Genomic DNA, 20,907 nt, shown 5'->3' on the forward strand with positions numbered 1-20,907 from the left:
ACGCCCCTCAACAAACTCTTGGGAATTGTTACAAAACACCTGAGACAATGCACGGGCCTTTTCTTTGATGCTCTAGGTTGGCCCCTGTAGAGCACACCAAACTGGTTTTGGACATCAGGTCCAAGCATGTGAGCTGAGAGAACAAAGAGCTTTGTCTGCCTTTAAAGACAGTTCTTACCACATCCTTGAGGGACTTAAGGTATGTCTACGCTGCAGTGAAACACCCGCAGACCATGTCAGCTGAGTTGGACTCGAGGCACTCAGACTACGGGGCTGTTTAATTGCAGTGTAGCTGTTTGGGGACCCTCTCCCAAGTGAGAGGCCTGGGCTCCAGCCTGAGCCTGGATGTCTACACTACAATTAAACAGTCCCGAAGCCTGAGCCCCATGAGCCCAAGTCAGCTGATCCAGGCCAGCCATGGGTGTTTAATTGTAGAATAGACATACCCTAAGATTCCAGAGGTTGGGGTGTCTGTGAAATTAGACATACTAGGTCTTCATGTTAAGGATGGTAGGACTTCAGGTATGATAGACTTGCACTCAGTCCTTGCATTGTTTTTTAAAAAAAACCTTTTGATCTTATGTTATGCTTTGTTCCAGTGGTTAAGAATAAACAATATTTGGTTTTAAGAAGGCTATTTTGAGTCACTAATCCACTGGTCACAAGTTTCTTCAGGGAAGAACTGTAGGTAGCGAACACAGGCATACCGGTTTGGATAAGCATGGTTGATGTGCAGGGTACTGCATCCCAGGGAGAATCGTGGTTTCACCCCAGGAGGGTTGAAGGCACACAGCCTCATACCCCGGGGGGGACGGGTGGAGGTGTGCTCAGAGAGACCAGATGGGGTCTGGAAGTGCAGCTAGCCCTGTAATTGTCATATCTACCACAGAATGGGCCAGACTCTGCTACTTGTACTCAGCCAGTGGGATTATTTGTAGAGCAAGGGTACTACCTCAGCATGAGTAAGGGTTTCAGAATCCCACCATACATCCTATTTGTCACGTTTTCATGAGTAACTTCTACATTTTTGGACTTTAACGCTTTAGCTATATCCAGGAATCCTCTCTCCAAAGTGGTGTAAAGCCATTGATCATGCCCTTTGCTGGAGAGTCGTTTTGTTGTTTTCTCTGTGTGAAATTCACTGTTGTGCAGAGAGCTTCACAAAAGGCTTGAGCCCTTCTTTGAAGATTTAAGTAATGCATAGGTCTTGTTCATGCTCTCTAAACTGAAGGGGTGAATATTACCGACTAAGGTTTTGGGCAAGGGCAAATAACTGCTTAAAAATTAAATACTATATTTTTGGGGAATTTGCTATTATAGTCTCCTGCAAATTGTTGCTTTGTGGCTGTGCCTTTTGTGAATTCATAATATCTCTGAGTTGTCAGAAATGTGTGCCTTCTTTGAAATATTTTAATATGTTTTGCAGCTTGGATTAGAAAAAGAAGAAAGGATCCACCCACAATGGAGGTAAGAGCTGAAGTACCTTGTCAATTGTAAATCCAGTTTAACTAGACCTATTAGTTTTCTTGGACTGATCCGTCCAACCATTTTAGAGAGAGAATGTAAATAGTGCTGCCTGCCTATTTTTTGTTATGTAAATTATATTCAGTAGCGATATAAGCTTCTTTTAGAATTTTATAGTACAGTGTTAATGTCAGGGTGTGGAAGTAGAAATGAAATTCCTCCATTGTTTATATATCTGTTTCTTACAAAGAATTTATCGGAATTAAGTTACATTGTGATGTTGGGGTAAGTAATTGTGGTCATTCAGAAACTTCTAAATAAGTGAATTCTAAAATGGCTATTATTATTTCTTTAAAAAATCAGACCCGCTATATCCTAGTATGATTTTTTCATGCCAATTGACATTAAAATGCATGCTTCAAAGGCAGTTTCCAGCATATTCATCAGAACAGAAAAAGATACTGCATTAACATTTTACAATGCTAATGAGATGGGCTTTTTGCAGTCCTGACTTTTTTTCAAAAGTGCTTTCTAATGGAATAAAGCTGTGAAATATTGCTTACTCTTTCATGCTGACAAATGTGCAAAGAATGGAACAATTCTGACTGTTTTGATCAGATAAAACAAACCTGAATTTGACACACAGTTTTATTAAAACCTGGCATTTAGCAATGAAGCTATAGACTAAAAAAGTGAGTTACCATAAAGGCTCAATCTAACAGACTGTGTCAGGAAGTAGAGCTCTATTGACTTCAGGGGCACTACATTGATGTACATCAGCTGAGGATCTGGCCCTCTATCTGTGACCACCTGACCTGCACAAGCTAGCAGGTTGCCCACTTTGGCTGCACATTAAGATAACCTATTCAGGATACTACTCAGCCTGTCATTTTTACACACCAGTATTTTTTCAAGAGGTGTAGAATTGTAGAAATGAGCTCTCACCTGCTATGCAGCTCTTTCTATTGCTGTTTCTTCTGCTTTCCCTTCCCCACTCCTCACTGGAGTTACCCAGGCAGTGGGGGCTGTAGAAAACCCATAAGTGGAACTAAAATGGAGTTAAGCCTGTGTCCTAGAGGTTGTTGAGGACCTTAAAACAAAAATGCTTGTGCAAAGGGTACATCTTTGCTTATACCCCTCCTTCTCTAGTCACTGAAGAAATGGGAGTGCTACTCTCTCCATTCTTTCTGCTGGGGCTCCATAGATCAAAGTGCTTTTGGGGACAGAGAGGGAGTATTCAGCCCACTGGGCTCTCTCTCTTCTCCCTGGCTGAGCTTAGGCCATCAGCTAAATGTCAACTTGGATCATGATGTCCTGTCAGTATTTCTTTCCTTGCTGAGAATATACGTCCTGTGGTACTGGTACTTCAAAGATGTTGAGTGTCCCCCACCCCCAATATCGCTTCCATAAGTCAGATTGCCATGCTTGTTGGGCTGGGTAGAGTCTGAGACTATGCCCCCGAGAAGCAGGATTAGTTTGTTCAGCCATTTTCTTTTGGAACTGATGTTAAGGGTGCTTCTGGATGGGGAGGTTTGGGGGGTTGGGGCAGTGGTCAGTACCCCTTCAGAACAGGGAGCAAGCATCTCCTGCAGATGAGCAACTATAGAGGCACATTTGGATCATTAGACCCCTAAATATGTCACATTGTAGATGAAGTGAGCTGAGGAGGATGAAAGATTATTGGAAGTAATGGTGCATTTAGAGTCATAGAACTACTCATGCCTTCAACTTCATGAGGTTTATTAGGGTCTAAAAATTATTTAGCAGCTAAGAACTGTACCTGCAGGGCTGTGCATTGACCTTATCAGAGAAGAAATGATAAACTGGGAATCTGAGTAGTAGTTATTTTTTGTTGGAACTAATCCCTAAAGTAGTTTTTTTTCATTTATGTAATATAAGTGAAACTAATACACATTGGTGTGGGATAATGTTTTTCAGCATTCAGGTGGGATGATGTACATAATCCACTTGCCATGATAGTCTTTATATCACAACACACCATCTCTCTCTCTCTCTCTCTCTGCCTCCTCTCCCCCCCCCCCCCCCCCCAGAGACATAGTTTGGAAATTTTCCTGTTTTCCCACAATGTACTGATAGCTTTAGTGTTTTATCTACAGTAATCCCTAGATATCTCTGCTGGTTTGTATTCTGTATTATACTCCCTTTTTTACAATAATGTTGATATGGTAACTGCTCTTTGACAGCTGTGGAACTGGGGAATATTTGTGACCATATTTCATACTGAAACTGTTGTGTAACAAATCTCTTTGTTTTTCTCACATCTTTCTCCTGGGGTGAGAGTATCTCCTCAAAAGGCTGTGGAGTGCACAGATTTTGAGTTTTATGTCTTGACATTGCACTGTTATGTCACTTTGTGACGCTGCATCACGACACAGCGCAAACACTGCACTTCCTGAAGCTTAAGGAACTGGAGCTCTACCTCAGCTGTTTTGGTAGGAAACAGCTGTACCCTGGCGAATTCCTGCATTTTTTAACCATTGCCCTTCTCTTTAGCCCTTTACCCATCCTTGCCCCTTTTTCCCCCTGCCCCAACTCTAACATATATTGTTCTTTCTCTTCATTTTCCCTCCTCCATTCTGCCCTGTTGGCCTCCTGTCTCCCTTTCTCTTTTCACCGTAGACCTTATCTACCCAGCAAAACTTTACTTGAGGTGGTTGTGAACAACAGAGGTAGGTGACTGATACTGACCATGATACTGACTTCATGGTCAGCATAGACCAGCAAAAATAGCATTCAGCATCACATCAATGTTTAATCGGTTACTGACGTGCTGCTAAACATGATTTGTTCAGCTCTACACTGATCATGAAGCCATGGTCAGCATCAAGTCACCTAACTGTATTGTTCAGAACCATGTTCAAACATGATGCACATTTTATAGCACAAACAAGGCCATTCTTCAGCCCCCCTTTACTTTTGTCACCATGCACTCAACAGATCTTCATCATAATGCTTTAACTCAGCCCCTTATGGGCTGTAACACACAAGGAATTTAATTGATATTCATCTGTTGGTGTTGTCACTAGATTTAGTTTTTCTTATAGTGGAATCCTGCGATAATAATTTCTATTGGACAACTACTTGTTCAGCTTTAAGGTACTTCACATACTTTGAGTTCCTTTTATTTCCCTTTTCCCCCTTTTTTGGAGGACAATTACTTAGAACAACACCCCGTTTGCTTGGCAAGTCAAAACCAGGAATATTTTTCTTCTGTCAATTATGTCTAATTTGGGCAGTAATGGAAAGAATGTCAGTGGTTCAGAGCCTGGGGTTTTACAAAGTAACCCTCTGGGATGCTGAGCCACAGTTGGTTGCCTTTTGATTTTATTCCAACTTGAAATATACCAGATCTCCTCCTTAACTCATTTATAAGATTGGTGATAAAACACAGCTTGGTCTGCATTCATTTGCAAAGTAATCTGCTGTTAAGAATACTGTGTTCCTATGGTAATGAGACTCCATTTAGATAGAGACTTTGGGCCATATCCTCAGCTGCTGTAAATCAACATATACATCAATTTATACCACCTAAGGATCTGGCCTCAATAGCTGTATCATTGCATCCTAAAGGCAGTAACACATTGTGTATGTATGGACATATATAGTCTGTTCAGAGAAAGTTACACTGATATGTTCCTCAACTATTATAAAAGACATAAAAAATTAAACCTTTACAAATAGAACAAGAGATGAATGAATAAATATCTTGGAACATTCTAAGATTAGGCAGTGCCCATCTCTTAACTTTGTATACAGGCACCAGAAGTGAGCATGGACCTTTCCAGACAAATAAAAGACATGTCCCTGTCCTGAGGAATTTATAGTCCAAATTAATCAGAATATTTTAAAGTCTACAGAAGTTGCAACTTTAAATCAAGTGCTATTCTGTCAAAAGAGATCTGGTAAATTATAACATTAAATGCAAATTAGCTTATCTGATAAGTGTTTGGGATGCCCTAAATTACTGATGGGTTACCAAAAGTTGTCTTTGGATATACTGGTGGTGTACTGTTATACTGTTGGGCCTACAGATTTACCCTGATTGTGAGCTCAACTATAAAAAGTGAGTGTAAGTTCATAAGATGTCACAATGACCCATGATAACAAATGTAAATAGGAACAGACGCAAAAAACCAGACAGAAAACCTAAATTAGTCTTTTTTTAAAAAAAGAAGCCTATTGCTATAACTCCTGGACGGTGTTGGGATTATGCTTGGTAAATAAGAAAATGTGAGTCGAAAAATTAATGAACCAAAATTAGTGTGTCAAATACTAGGCTTAATTGGTGGACCGAATAGTGAGGGAATGGGCCATTCAACCCACTCCACTCCATTTTTGGGTCCTTACAGAAAGATGATTTGGTTGGGGAGGTGGGAAATCAGAAGAACAGATGGGGACTACTGGCTCAGTCTTCACCATCATAGCTGCCACCCCTGCCACCTTCGTGGACCCTGAGCCTGAGAGAGATCCTGACTAGACCAGGCCAGAGAGGGGGACCCAGATGACATTGCCACGTCTACTGGTGCTGGCTAAATCCCAAACACCACCTGAAATAAAAAGGGATTGTACTTTAACAGCTCCAGTCCAGCTCAACTAACTTCTTCTCTCTTTCCCCAAAGGACAGTTATTAACATCTTTAATATCCTCTAGCAGACTGTCAGAGAAGGAGATTTTCCTTCTAAAGACTCTCTTTCCAGCTAACAGGAAAGGGAACAAAGATTCTTGTTTTTTTTAATAAAAGCCTATTTAATATTGTATATTTAAAATGTTTAACTGTTTTTCCTCCTTTTCTTTATCGTTAATAAAAAGTTTAAAGGATGTTTAATGTGTTTGCCATGGTACTAAGCAGACTAAGATCTCTGTATACCAGGGATTGGCAAACTTTGGCATGCAGCCCGCCAGGGTAAGCCAAAGGTGTTAACATTAATGTTGGACAGTGACTGAGTAAACAGTGTTAAACAAGGCCCAGGGTTTAGTATACAGCAGGGATCTGCAATCTCTGGCATGCCAGGGTAAGCCCCCTGGTGGGCGGAGCCAGTTTGTTTACCTGCCGCGTCCACAGATTCGGCCAATCACAGCCTCCCACTGGCCGCGGTTCGCCGCTCCAGGCCAATAGGGGCTGCAGGAAGCGACGGCCAGCACATCCCTCAGCCTGCGCCGCTTCCCACAGCCCCCATTGGCCTGGAGCAGCAGACCGCAGCCAGTGGGAGCTGCAATCGGCTGAACCTGCAGACATGGCAGGTAAACAAACTGGCCCCGCCCACCAGGGGGCTTACTCTGGCAGGCCACAGGCCAAAGGTTGCAGATCCCTGCTGTATACTAAACCCTGGGCCTTGTTTAACACTGTTTACTCAGTCACTGTCCAACATTAATGTTAACACCTTTGGCCATACATTCCATCTAAATTAATAGGCACCCATAGGCCTAAAGGGTTAATACGTATTCAGAAGCTAGCACACTGGCAAACAAGAAATTGTTTTCAAGATTTAAAACAAAAAATTGTTTCTAAAATTCTTTGATGTGTTAAGCTTGTTTAAAATGAGCATGCAAAAAAGTTAATATTTTTGATTTTAAAAGAGGGGTTTACAATTGTTATAAAGTTATTAAATTTTTATTTTAGCAAAGGTTTGCTTCATTTTTTCTTTTATTTTAAAGTTTGTACTTTCTGTAATTAGTAATTTTAAGTTCAATACAAATATTTTTTAAAAAGCAAAAAATTATAAAAATGAAGTGTTAAATTATGAAAGGTTAAGTTGCTAAACAATTTTTTATAAATGACATCTTAAATAACCCTCTTATTAACCAAATGACATCTTAATTTGGGGATGCAACTGCATTAACTGTAAATTAAATCTCAAACCACCAAAACCAAGGGCTTTTGCAACACCAAACTTTTTGGTAATTTTTCTAATTGTTTTATTTTTGCAATCTTTTTTTCCCTCTCCCATGTCATTTTTACCACCTCTGGGTGTTGCAAATGTGGTTGCAAAGTAACTTTTTGATGACTTTTGTAAAAATGCCGTCAGGGCTGAAGTGTTGTTTGTTTTTTCCTCCAAGTGAGCAAGCATAACCACTGCTGCATAATATTTTCATGGTTTGTGTAAATGTACAACTTTAACTGTGCAAGCAGAAAAGGAGGGGGAAGTTTTTGCCATCTTTACCCATTCAGGATGTAGAACCAAAAAAGTACTAAAAGCTAGTTTGTTCTTAAATATTTTACAAACATATAACAGTAGCAAAGTTTTTTGTTTTTATCAACAAATGAAGTAAGTTCTTAAGCTTTGTTAACATCACCACCTCTCCCAGCTCCATCTAAATCCCAAATGCCATGTAAAACACAATCAGACTTTAACAGCTTCAGCCCACCTCAACGAGCTTGTTCTCTTCCCTCCAGAAACCAGTTATTAACCTCTTTAATATCTTAAAACCTGTCAAACAAGGGAGATTTTTTCTAAAAACTCAAAAATAATTGTTAAATTAAGCCTTGTTTAATACTATACATTTCAAATATTTTAAATGTTTTTTCTTTTTCTTTATATTTAATAAAAAAATTTTTAAAACATTTGCCAAAATACTAAACAAACTATCTCTGTACACCAAACTTTGTATAACACTGTTTAATGTTAAACAATAACTAAGTTATATTAACACTGTTAGCCCATATATTTCATCTAAATTAATACAACAATACTATGGGGGTAAGGTTGTATTCATGATAAAAGATTTCTCTTCAGTTGTTCTCCATGTCCACCAAGAGTAGGGAAAAGAAGTAATGGGCCTAATTTGTAGCAAGGGAGATTTAGATACTAGGAAAATTTTCCTCACTATAAGGATAGTTAAGGAACAGGTTACCTAGGAAAGTTGTAGAATCCCCATTACCAGAGCCGTCCCTAGGGTACTGCAATTGGGGGCGATCGCCCTGGGCCCTGCGCTTTGGGGGGCCCCGCGCTTCGTGAGGAGGCGGATGGGGAGGTGAGGCGTGGGGTGGGCAGGGGGGGTGAGGAGGAGCCCCCTACCAACTTCCCCCTCCCTCCCAGGGCCTACCACCGATCAGCTGTTTCACAGCATCTGGAGGCGCTTTTGGGGGAGGGGAGAGGAGCTAGGGCGCAGTGCACTTGGGGGAGGGGGTGGAACTGGGCAGGAAAAAGGCGAGCTGGGGCCTTGGGGGAAGGGGTGGAGTGGGGCTGGGGCCTGGGCGGAGCTAGGGGAAGCACCTCTGGCAGAAAGAAACTCGGCACCTGTGTCCCGGGTCCCGCACCCTCGTAGGGATGGGCCTGTCCATCACTGAAGAATTTTAAGAACAGGTTAGACAAATATCTGTCAGCAACAGTCTGTTTACTTAATCCTGCCTCAGCATGGGAGGGATGGACCAGATGACCTCTTGAAGTTCCTTATAGTCCTCCATTCCTGATTTTTGTGGTCTTTCCCTTCAGTATTTCAAGGCATTATCTGACTTAACTTTTAAATAGTGCCGCTGGTAAACAACATTGTAATTAATGCTATGCAGGTTGTTATCAGTTATAGACCCCTATTCTTACAGTTTCCCTTCTGGCTGTAAAAACTACTCCAGGCTGAAAGCTGGCACTCTTCATGTCTCAACTCCCATAAGTTATCTATTGGATTTTTAAGACTTAATTATAAAGGGACAAAAAAAGATGATATTTTCAAAAAATCCTTCAGGGTCTATCTCATGGGCTTATGTTTCCATTACATCGCCAGGCATGCAAAATTTAAAGCTCTTAGACACTGAGGCATCCATAAGAGTCTTATGGGCATCTCGCAGTTAGTGTTTTAGGCTGCTTCCTGCATCCTAAATTCATTTTCTTTTTGACTACAGGTGGCAAGTAACGCCTAAGACTTCACAGTGCTTTCGTGATCATTCAGGCTTGCATGTTTTTCTCAAGCTTCACAGCATTCTACATCCTCTCTATCCTTTCTGGGTCAGTTTTCTGGTTTTGTGTGTTTTGTTTGTTTGGGTTTTTTTTTGTTGTTGGTTTTTTTTTGCTTTTAAAGCAGTCTTTCTTTTTTGTTGGTGTACTTCCTACTTCATCCAGTTTCCAGTTGCATCAAATGGGTACTTCAATGAGGAACTGGAACTCTTCTATCCTCATCTCCATCATGCAAGTTTTCCAGGGATAACTTTAATCACAGATATACTGGACCTTCAGCTTCTAGACTCCTCAGTCTGCAGCTTCTTAGGAAGTAAGGGCCTGACTGAATCCAGCCTACGATTTATCTAGTTCAGTACCCTGTTACCTGGATAGTGGTCAGTACCAGTGCTTGGTTTATGTCCTGGCGATGCCTGGGTTACTGTAAGCCATACTCCCCAAATAAGCAGTGCATCATCCGTTCTGAAATGCTGCACCTGGCCTTGGTTGAGCATATCTCCCTACTGCAATTCCATCCAGTGCAATGGAGGCTGCTGTCCTGATCTGGATTTTGAAAAGCACAGGGAAACAAATATTGCGGGGAAGCTAAGAACCGAATCTATGTGAGGGTGTGAGCCTCCATGAAGGGGAATGGGGCAAAAGTGTTCGTCCACTAACCAATACTGACTAATCCTTCCTTCACTATACTGCCAGAATAGACTATCAACCTTGTCCCTTTCTGGTCCATCTTGGAGAATAGGAAAGATAAGCAAGCTGAACAACCTTCAGATCATTATGACCTATTTACTAGGGTGAAGTCTAATGGCAATGAAAGTCTTTCATAAAGCAGCCTAGAATAGTATTCTGACTCAAGTGTGCCAACTTGCTTATGAACCTCCTCAGTTAGGCATACTGTCTGGAAGAAAGAGGATACCATCTGGCTTTCCTCATAGAGCATGGATGTTTAATAGGTAATACAGTTTCAGCTCTTAATTCACTGCTTAAATCAGGCTTGTACACCCACCACTAATTCTCTGTAATGCAACTTTGCACCGGGTGGATTGTATGCCCATTCCTCCAGGCAGGGACCTGAATCACAGGCTATTCATCCCTTCTTCTTACTCCCGCTGCAATCACACCATGCTACCACGACGTCTTGAAGAAGACCTTGTAGCTCCAGATGTCACCCTCTGACACCTTGCAATCCCAATTGCCCTTTTATTACACGTCAAGCTACTGGGTCAGAGAGGAATGGGGCTTCGTCTCTGTGCCTGGCTTTCTGATACTTCTGCAGCAGCCAGAGAGCTATCAGTAGTGGAGCTACTTTGTGCCAGTTCCCGTCTTATACCAGCTGTCACAATGAGCCAGGTGCCACCTAGACAATCCATCATTACTGGGGTTCAATCAACAGAGCATCCTGCTGGATGGTTGGAAATGGGTTTAGCTCAAAATGTCCTCAGTTTTCTCAGTTTGTTACACTTTTACTGTTACTCTGACATTTTTTTGTGTGTGTTAATATTTTGTGAGAGATTAAGTAGGTTTGTGTGTTTCTTTAGCTAGTGTGAAAAGCCTGAAAATGGCTTGGAATAGAAAACTCTATGCTGTAGTAAATGGCTGCTTTTCATTTCTAATGCATTATGTGCTTGATATGCAGTAATAAAACTAAATGGCTTCTGAATTGCACAGTTGGATACAAGGTGAAATGTTAAAAAGAAAAAAAAATTGACAGCTCCTGTCTTCTTTCAAACTATTTCTAGCATTTCCATAATTATCTGTTTTGACAGCCTCCTTGTCAAGGGAGGAAAAAATGTATTTCCGTGAGTAGTAATAAGCATAAGGTTTCAATGATTGTTTTGCCCCCAAAAGAGAATAATTACACTGAAAATTACATTCTGTTTAGTTACCACAATGCATACCTGTTTTTTCCTTTTATTTGATCATAAATATTTATTTCTGAGGTTGTATGATGAAAACTAACTTCAATCAGAAGGATTAGTTTACACAGAATTCAAATTCTCTCACCAGAATGATATGCAATTTAGAAATATTCTTTATTTGACACTGTTTGAATCACACGCTTTATTTTTGCTTCTGTCTCTTTTCATATTCTTCAATTGAGAAGTTTTAAAATGGAAACTACTCTATGGAGATTCTAGTACATTTCTCTCTGAAAAACCATTGCACTTGCACATAGAATAGGATTTTAGCAAATTAGGTTTTTTATTACTGACACCACAAAAAGCTGAAAAATAGGATTTACAAGTGTTGGGAAATGGTGTGATAAAAGACAGAGGACAAAGAGATCTTTGGAACAATATACTTTTCACCCATGTTGCTCAACATCACTAATAAGACTGGAAACCCTGGCCAGATTCAGATGCCCTTACTCGCATTGTATTGCACCTTACTGCAGGAGTCAGCATGATTTCAATGACACTAATTGTATACATGTGCTACTCAGCGTTGGTATTGGAATCTGTTCCTACCGTAGTATTGAGGCTGGAAAGCACTAGTCAAAAGGCAGTGGCCTCTTTCTCTAATAGTCACCTCCGGAGGAGGGGAAGAACATATAGAATCCATCCTTTTACATATTCTTCGCTCCTTGATTCCCTTTGTTTCCTTAGTTTGATCATAAGTTGGCCTATGAGCTGCACAGAGGAGAACTGAGAGAACAAGGTGCGCCTCTTTACCTCTGTGCTGGCTACCTATATATCGGTTCACAAGACAGTAGTCTGCTACTCCCACTCCTGCACATGTAGGTTGGAAGTGGGTGGAACCTTGGCTGTATCCTCTAGCATAGGCGCCGACTCTGTGGGTGCTCTGCGGCTGGAGCACTCAAGGGGAAAAATTAGTGGGTGCTCTGCACCCACTGGCACACAAGCTCCCCCTCCTTGAGCGTGCCGTGTCTCCGCTCCTCTGCCCACCTCCCAGCGCTTCCTGCTCGGTGGCCGCCAAACAGCTGTTTGCACGTTCTGGGGGAGGGGAGAGGAGAAGGGACATGGCGCGCTCAGGAGAGGAGGCGGGGCTGGGGCGGGGATTTGGGGAATTTGGGGATTTGGGGAAGGGGTTGGAATAGGGGCAGGGAGGGGGCGGAGTTGGGGTGGGGACTTTGGGGAAGGGATTGGAATGGGGGTGGGGAAGGGGCGGGGCCTCATGGAAGGGGTGGAGTGGGGGCAGGGCTAGGGAAGGGGGGAGTCGAGCACCCCCTGAAAAGAGGGGAAGTTGGTGCCTATGTCCTCTAGTGCACCAGTCAATGCAGCTGAGACAGTGGAGGGGGATGTAAACTGTGCCAGGAAAAGAGTTGGTACAGATTACATCATACACGAAGCAAGCAAGGACAGGAGCAGGGACCAAACTGTGACTCAGAGTCATAGTTTAGTCGCTGCTGTGTTCTTGGAGCACCTTAGCTATGCACTGTTCTTTATTCAGGACAGAATGCTAGGTGCCAGTGCAGCCCTGAATGATTTCAGTGTTCTTATTCCAACAACTTTCTCTTTTGTACATGAACACATATTTGGTTCTCTAAAATTCTACTTACTTTTCTTCTCCTGCCATATGTAAAAATCCAACTTAGTTCCCCTCTCCCCGTATTTCAATGATACCACTATGGTGCTGATAGTTATTTCACTTTCTAATTTCGATACATTTCCCCTTTCTTTTCACCCTCCTCAGAAAATATTTTTGCCAAGTCCACTGGATAATAACTTCAACTGATTCCGTTAAATTCTTTTAACTTAGAAATAGCAATGCAGTAGCTCAGTAAAATTTTCAATCACTTTGGTCTAAACTGTATCTAAACTAGTGTTCCTGCAAGTTATAGAATTAGTACCTATTCTACTTAGCCCTGAAGTGCACCAACACTCCATTTAAAACTCTGTACAAGGCTGTTATATATGCATGAGCCTATTAGAAGCCTGCTAATGTACTTAGTGGCTTAGTACTTCCATGTTAAACTTATAATGCCCCCAGACATGATTAATTGCAGTTTTCATGCTGTTATCAGTTCATATCAGGGTATTAGCACACCTCTCATTAAAGGGTCACAAAAATGACATAAGCACCACTTTCACAGAGTATAACCAAATGCTGACCTTAACAGAATATCCTGAAAGACATCTGTTCAGTTGTGTTTCCATTGTAGGAGAATTACCTTCAATTTTACCTTTTTAAGAACATGTGCTGTTAGTATAATTAAAGGTCTAGTTCTTTTCCTGCATATGTTTAGAGGTTGGGTTAAGTTGTAAATGAAAGTACCACTTCTAAAACAATTACTATTTTAGCTTAATAATTACTTAATTTGGGGGATTTAAAAATTACTTTGTCTTGTGTTCAAAGAACAAAAAAAGCTTACCACCAAAATTCTCTAGCCAGTGAAGAAGACAAACTATGTAATTGTCCCCAAATAAAGAAGATTGTTCAGATCAATTTGTTGCTGGAATATGCAGGACACACAAGCTCAAAAAAGCATGTCAAAGTAAAAAGCAGTCCACATTTTAATAATTGTAATTAATCAAAGGGTGTTTTCAGTGAAACTGAATCTGAATAAATTACATTTGACATTGATTTGGCAAATGTTTACTGTTAGTTGGCAGGAATACTTAGAAAGCACATCTTATGCAAAATCATTACTTGACTAGCCACTGTTTGGTTTAAATAGATTTTTTAGCAAATCCAGATTTATCTTTCTAACTTCAACTGCTCTTCTGTGTTCACACTGCAATGACACTGCCCTTCATTTACCTTTTTGGTTACCACTTCCAGATAAGAATGGTTGGATTAATGTTCATTTGCTGAGCTGGAAGGAATTGTTTGGGTCAGAACATTTGGTGCTGGCTGGTGACCAGAGAGCCCTTTTCTCCTTCCCAGATTTGAAACATAATAACATAATAGCCTATTATTTCGTCTTGACTGTTTAACTTGTAAAACCAGAAAATGCATTTAATTAACCAATTTGTCAATAGTATAAAAGTGTACACATCAGTTTAGCTTTCATCACATTACTAGATTTTAATTATGTCTCCTCAGGTAAAAACTTTGATGTTGTGACATAAATACTAAACTTTATTAATAACATTTCAAAATAGCTTCTCTGTGTCCTTTCTGTTCACCAAATGTTATAGAAATATGTTTCTGCTCAGATGTGCACAAGCATTCTTAACAGAGTTTAAAGTTCAAGTTTCATGGATTCCAAAGCCAGAAGGGACCGTTCTGATCGCCTAGTCTTACCTCTCATATAATGTAGGCCATAAACTTCCCCAAAATAATTTCTAGAACATAGCTTTTAGAAAAACATCCAATCTTGATTTAAAATTTGTTAGTGATAGAGAATCCATCATGACCCTTGGTAAATTGTTCTATTGGTTAATTACTTTCATCATTAAAAATGGATGCCTTATTTCCCATCTGAATTTGTCGAGCTTCAACTTCCAGCCATTGGATTGTGTTATACATCTCTCTGCTAGACTGAAGATCCTGTTTATTAAATATTTGTTTCCTATGTAGATATTTATAAATTCTGATCAAGTCCCCCCTTAATCTTCTCTTTATTAAGCTAAATAGACTCAAGGAGTTCAATGTATCACTATAAGGCATGTTGTCTAATTCTTTAGTCATTCTCATGGCTCTTCTCCCAACCCTGTCCAATTTATCAACCTCCTTGAATTGGGGACATCAGAACTGGACACCATATTTCAGCAGTGGTCAAAACAGTGCTAAATACAGAGATAAAATAACCTCTACTCCTACCTGAGGTTCCTATTTATGCATCCATATATTGTATTAGCCCTTTTAGTCACTGCATTGCACTGGAAAGTTATGTTCAGCTGATTATCCACCCATGACCCCCAAATCTTTTTCAGAGTCACTGCTTCCAGAATAGAGAACCCCATTCTGTATGTATGGCTTACATGCTTAGTTCCTAGATGTATACATTTACATTTAGCTATATTAAAATCCATATTGTTTCCTTGTGCCTGGTTACCAAGTGACCCAGATTGCTCTGTATTAGTGACCAGTCTTCTTTATTATTTACCACTTCTCCAATTTTTGTGTCCTCTGCAAATTTTATCAGTGATGATTTTATGCTTTCTTACAGGTCATTGATACAAATATTAAATAGCATAGGGTCAAGAATCAATCCCTGTGGGACCGTTGCTCAATGTTTCCCTGTATACAATTACATTTTGAGACCTATCAGTCAGCAAGTTTTTAATCTATTTTATGTGTGCCATGTTAATTTTACATTATTCTAGTTTTTTAATCAGTGGCATGTGGTACCAAGTCAAATGCCTTACAGAAGTCCAAGTCCATAATATCACCACTACTACCTTTATTAAACTGAACTTCAAACCTCATAAAAAAAATCAAGTTAGTTTGAGAGTTTCTATTTTCCATAAATCCATGTTATTAGCATTAATTATATTACCATTTTTAATGCTCTAGGAATCAAGTCCGATATTAGCTATTCCATTATCTTGTCTGGGATTGATGTCAAACTGACAGACCTATAATTACCCAGGTTGTCCCCTTTGCCATTTTAAAATATTGGCACAACATTGGCTTTCTTTCAATTTTCTGGAACATCACGGTTTTCTAAGATTTATTGAAAATCAAAATAAGTGATCCCACAAGGTCCCCTAAGCCAGCTCTTTTAAAACTCTTGGATACAAACTATCCAGTCCTCCTGACATTTTAAAATGTCTAACTTTAGTCACTGCTGTTTATCATCTTTCTGAGATACTAGTGGAATAGGAGAGTGTTATCAGATGATCAGTATTTGGGAAAAATAGATGATAATGGTCTGAACAGAATATTTCACAGAATCATAGAATATCAGGGTTGGAAGGGACCTTAGGAGGTCATCTTGTCCAACCCCCTGCTCAAAGCAGGACCAATCCCCAACTAAATCATCCCAGCCAGGGCTTTGTCAAGCCTGACTTTAAAAACCTCTAACGAAGGAGATTCCACCACCTCCCTAGGTAACGCATTCCAGTGCTTCACCACCCTCCTAGTGAAAAAGTTTTTCCTAATATCCAACCTAAACCTCCCCCACTACAACTTGAGACCATTACTCCTTGTTCTGTCATCAGCTACCACTGAGAACAGTCTAGATCCATCCTCTTTGGAACCCCCTTTCAGGTAGTTGAAAGCAGCTATCAAATCCCCCCTCATTCTTCTCTTCCGCAGACTAAACAATCCCAGTTCCCTCAGACTCTCCTCATAAGTCATGTGTTCCAGTCCTCTAATCATTTTTGTTGCCCTTCGCTGGACTCTTTCCAATTTTTCCACATCCTTCTTGTAGTGTGGGGCCCAAAACTGGACACAGTACTCCAGATGAGGCCTCACCATGTCGAATAGAGGGGAACAATCACGTCCCTCGATCTGCTGGCAATGCCCCTACTTATACATCCCAAAATGTCATTGGCCTTCTTGGCAACAAGAGCACACTGTTGACTCATATCCAGCTTCTCGTCCACTGTAACCCCTAGGTCCTTTTCTGCAGAACTGCTGCCGAGCCATTCGGTCCCTAGTCTGTAGCGGTGCATGGGATTCTTCCGTCCTAAGTGCAGGTCTCTACACTTGTCCTTGTTGAACCTCATCAGATTTCTTTTGGCCCAATCCTCCAATTTGTCTAGGGCCCTCTGTATCCTATCCGTACCCTCCAGCATATCTGCCTCTCCGCCCAGTTTAGTGTCATCTGCAAACTTGCTGAGGGTGCAATCCACCCCATCCTCCAGATCATTTATGAAGATATTGAACAAAACTGGCCCCAGGACCGACCCTTGGGGCACTCCACTTTATACCGGCTGCCAACTAGACATGGAGCCATTGATCACTACCCGTTGAGCCTGACAATCTAGCCAACTTTCTATCCACCTTATAGTCCATTCATCCAGCCCATACTTCTTTAACTTGCTGGCAAGAATACTGTGGGAGACTATGTCAAAAGCTTTGCGAAAGTCGAGGAACAACAGGCCAACCGCTTTCCCTTCATCCACAGAGCCAGTTATCTCGTCATAGAAGGCAATTAGATTTGTCAGGCATGACTTGCCCATTGGTGAATCTGTGCTGACTGTTTCTGATCACTTTCCTTTCCTCTAAGTGCTTCAGAATTGATTCCTTGAGAATCTGCTCCATGATTTTTCCAGGGACTGAGGTGAGGCTGACTGGCCTGTAGTTCCCAGGATCCTCCTCCTTCCCTTTTTTAACGATGGGCACTACATTAGCCTTTTTTCAGTTGTCCGGGACTTTCCCGGATCGCCATGAGTTTTCAAAGATAATGGCCAATGGCTCTACAATCACATCCGCCAACTCCTTTAGCATTCTCGGATGCAGCGCATCCGGCCCCATGGACTTGTGCTCGTCCAACTTTTCTAAATAGTCCCGAACCACTTCCTTCTCCACAGAGCGCTGGTCACCTCCTCCCCATGCTGTGCTGCCCAGTGCAGTAGTCTGGGAGCTATTTATTGAACACATCAGCGTTTTCTGCCTCATTATTGTTAATTCTATCATTTCCATCAAGTAATGGACAAACACCATTGTCAAGATTCTTTTTTTGTTCCGAATTTACTTAAAAACCCTCCATCCTATTGTTCTTAATACTGCTGGTCATAGATTTCTCCTTATGTCCAGGTGCATCCTTTATCAATTTTCTACAGTTCTTAGCTTCTGATATATATTTGTTACTGTAAAATTTGCATTTCTTAAGTTTGTTTATATAATTCTTTTATATATATAAAAATGCCTTCACTTCCCCCTCTAAACCAGGTTGCTGTTTTAACCAATACAGCCTTCTTCCTTGATTGTGGGATTCGGGCTTTTTGGGCATCAAGTGAAGTGTTCTTAAACAATTCCCAACGATCATTCAAATTTTTCTGATTAAATTCAATCAGAATTAAAAAACAAACAAAAAAAAAACACACTTTAAATGCCAGAGACTAAAACACAAATCTTCCATGAATATGAAGTATTTGAGTAATTCAGACAAAGGGGGGTGTTGCTGTGTTCAGATCTTTCTCACTTTTGGCACCCAACAATTGTGCAGCTAATCCTGTATCATAAGCCAAATCAAGAAGCGTGTGAATTTGTCAAAATATATAAAGTATTTACAATAATTTTGGATAATCTAGACAGCTCGCATTTTTTAGATCACCATAAAGTGTCCATTTATTTTTAAGCAGCATTTAAAACCAACCCCATGTAAAATCCTAACTGGGATTATTTTCAGAAATTAATAAAGTAATCTAAATGTTAGTGTTTCTGCATTTATATTATTTGGTACAGTGTCTTCAACAAAATTGAAACAATAAAACAGATATTGGATTGTCAAATTACTTCTTTAAAACTCCACTCCTGCCTGCTAGTCCACATGTACAATATATCTCATTTTCTACATCCTCAGAACAAGGATGGCTTGCACTTTTCCTTCAGGTTTCAGAGTAACAGCCATGTTAGTCTGTATTCGCAAAAAGAAAAGGAGTACTTGTGGCACCTTAGAGACTAACTTATTTATTTGAGCATAAGCTTTCATGAGCTACAGCTCACTTCATTGGATGCATACTGTGGAAAATACAGAAGATGTTTTTATACACACAAACCATGAAAAAATGGATGTTTATCACTATAAAAGGTTTTCTCTCCCCCCACCCCACTCTCCTGCTGGTAATAGCTTATCTAAAGTGATCACTCTCCTTACAATGTGTATGATAATCAAGGTGGGCCATTTCCAGCACAAATCCAGGTTTTTCTCCCCACCCTCCCCAACAAACCCACTCTCCATTGGTAATAGCTTATCTAAAGTGATCACTCTCCTTACAATGTGTATGATAATCAAGGTGGGCCATTTCCAGCACAAATCCAGGTTTTTCTCCCCACTCTCCATTGCTAATACCTTATCTAAAGTGATCACTCTCCTTACAATGTGTGTGATTATCAAGGTGGGCCATTTCCAGCACAAATCCAGGTTTTTCTCCCCACACTCCCCAACAAACCCACTCTCCATTGGTAATAGCTTATCTAAAGTGATCACTCTCCTTACAATGTGTGTGATCATCAAGGTGGGTCATTTCCAGCACAAATCCAGGGTTTAACAAGAACGCAGATGTCTTACGCACATTGTAAGGAGAGTGATCACTTTAGATAAGCTATTACCAGCAGGAGAGTGGGGTGGGGGGAGAGAAAACCTTTTGTAGTGATAAACACCCATTTTTTCATGGTTTGTGTGTATAAAAACATCTTCTGTATTTTCCACAGTATGCATCCGATGAAGTGAGCTGTAGCTCACGAAAGCTTATGATCAAATAAATTAGTTAGTCTCTAAGGTGCCACAAGTACTCCTTTACTTTTCCTTCAGGAGACTTTGACAGCCACAACAGGGGAAAACTGGGCTTTGACGATCTAGACCAAGGCCTTGTACTGGCTATGGATATGTATGGGGAGCCAATGAAGGGACTGGAATACAGGCATGATGTATTTATGGGGTACAACTAAAAACCCACAGTGGTCTGTGCCAGCTGACTCAGGCTTGCAGTGCTTGGGCTAAGGGTCTATTTAATTTCAGTATAAATGTTTGGGCTTGGGCTGCCGCCTGATCTCTGGGACCCTTCCACCTTGGAGCCCAGACTCTAGCCCAAGCTCGAACGTCTACACTGAAATTAAACAGCCCTTTAACCCGAAGCCCACCGAGTCCGCTGGCATGGGCCAACCCGGGTGTCAACTTGCAGTGTAGACATACCCATAGAGGCCTGTGACATTGAGGAGATGGGAGAGTTTCTCCTGTCAACCCAGTGCAGTGTATACACTGTAGTAAGTGGACCTGAGCTATGTTGACTCCAGCTACGTTATTCATGTAGCTGGGGCAGTGTAATTTAGGTCAACATACAGCAGTAGTGTACATATAGCCTAAGTTTTCAATTCTCTCTAGAAAACCAAGCTACTCAACAGCAGGCCAAGGTGCCAGTGGTTTGTACAGCAGTCTACTTATTGTCCACTGTATTGACCCCTTAACTCTGTGCTCCCCACTCATACGCCCCGCCTGAGAAAATCACCATAGTTTACAGAGACAAACTCTATCAGATTAAGCACACAAATTAAAATTTAGAATGCCTGTGACAAGAAGAAACCATCTAAATTCATGGGCCAACACTGCAGGTTTTTTCCATTGCAAAGGAGGCAAAACCAGCTTTCTACTCCATAACCATTACTTCAGTAGAATCACAAGCAGCAGAACTTTCCACATGACGAATTGGTTAATCAATCAATTGTCAGTTTTCAGCATATAACCCAGACACTGAACCCAAGCTGTAAAATGCATCCATCAAACTTCACTGAAAAGATCAACCGTCTATGAATGGAACTAAATAAGAAAACTCCATTCCTGACCAGCCTGTATTCCCTAATCCCACCACCCTTCTCAAACTTTGGCCCTGTCATGCTTACCAGAGACCAAGAAGCCCTTAAAAAAATTAGAGCCACACCTGCAACACAGAGCCATGGCTGGCTGGCAACAACCAGCAAAGAATAACTATGCCTACTGCTAATGACAGACATCAATGAC

The 20,907-nt window shown here is 40.9% G+C and overlaps 1 protein-coding gene across 4 annotated transcripts in view; it reads left to right on the forward strand.

Annotated features, from left to right (window-relative positions):
* NDUFAF2 (NADH:ubiquinone oxidoreductase complex assembly factor 2) overlaps positions 1-20,907 on the forward strand; it is a 130,255-nt gene that overhangs the window by 98,610 nt on the left and 10,738 nt on the right. For all 4 annotated transcript variants that reach the window (XM_073344026.2, XM_073344027.2, XM_073344028.2 and 1 more), the window contains one exon: positions 1,427-1,467. In XM_073344026.2, the coding sequence (XP_073200127.1) occupies positions 1,427-1,467 (41 nt within the window). The remainder of the gene's footprint in view (positions 1-1,426; positions 1,468-20,907) is intronic.

Source organism: Lepidochelys kempii, chromosome 5, assembly GCF_965140285.1.
Source record: "Lepidochelys kempii isolate rLepKem1 chromosome 5, rLepKem1.hap1, whole genome shotgun sequence".
In the NCBI taxonomy this organism is placed as follows: Eukaryota; Metazoa; Chordata; order Testudines; family Cheloniidae; genus Lepidochelys; species Lepidochelys kempii.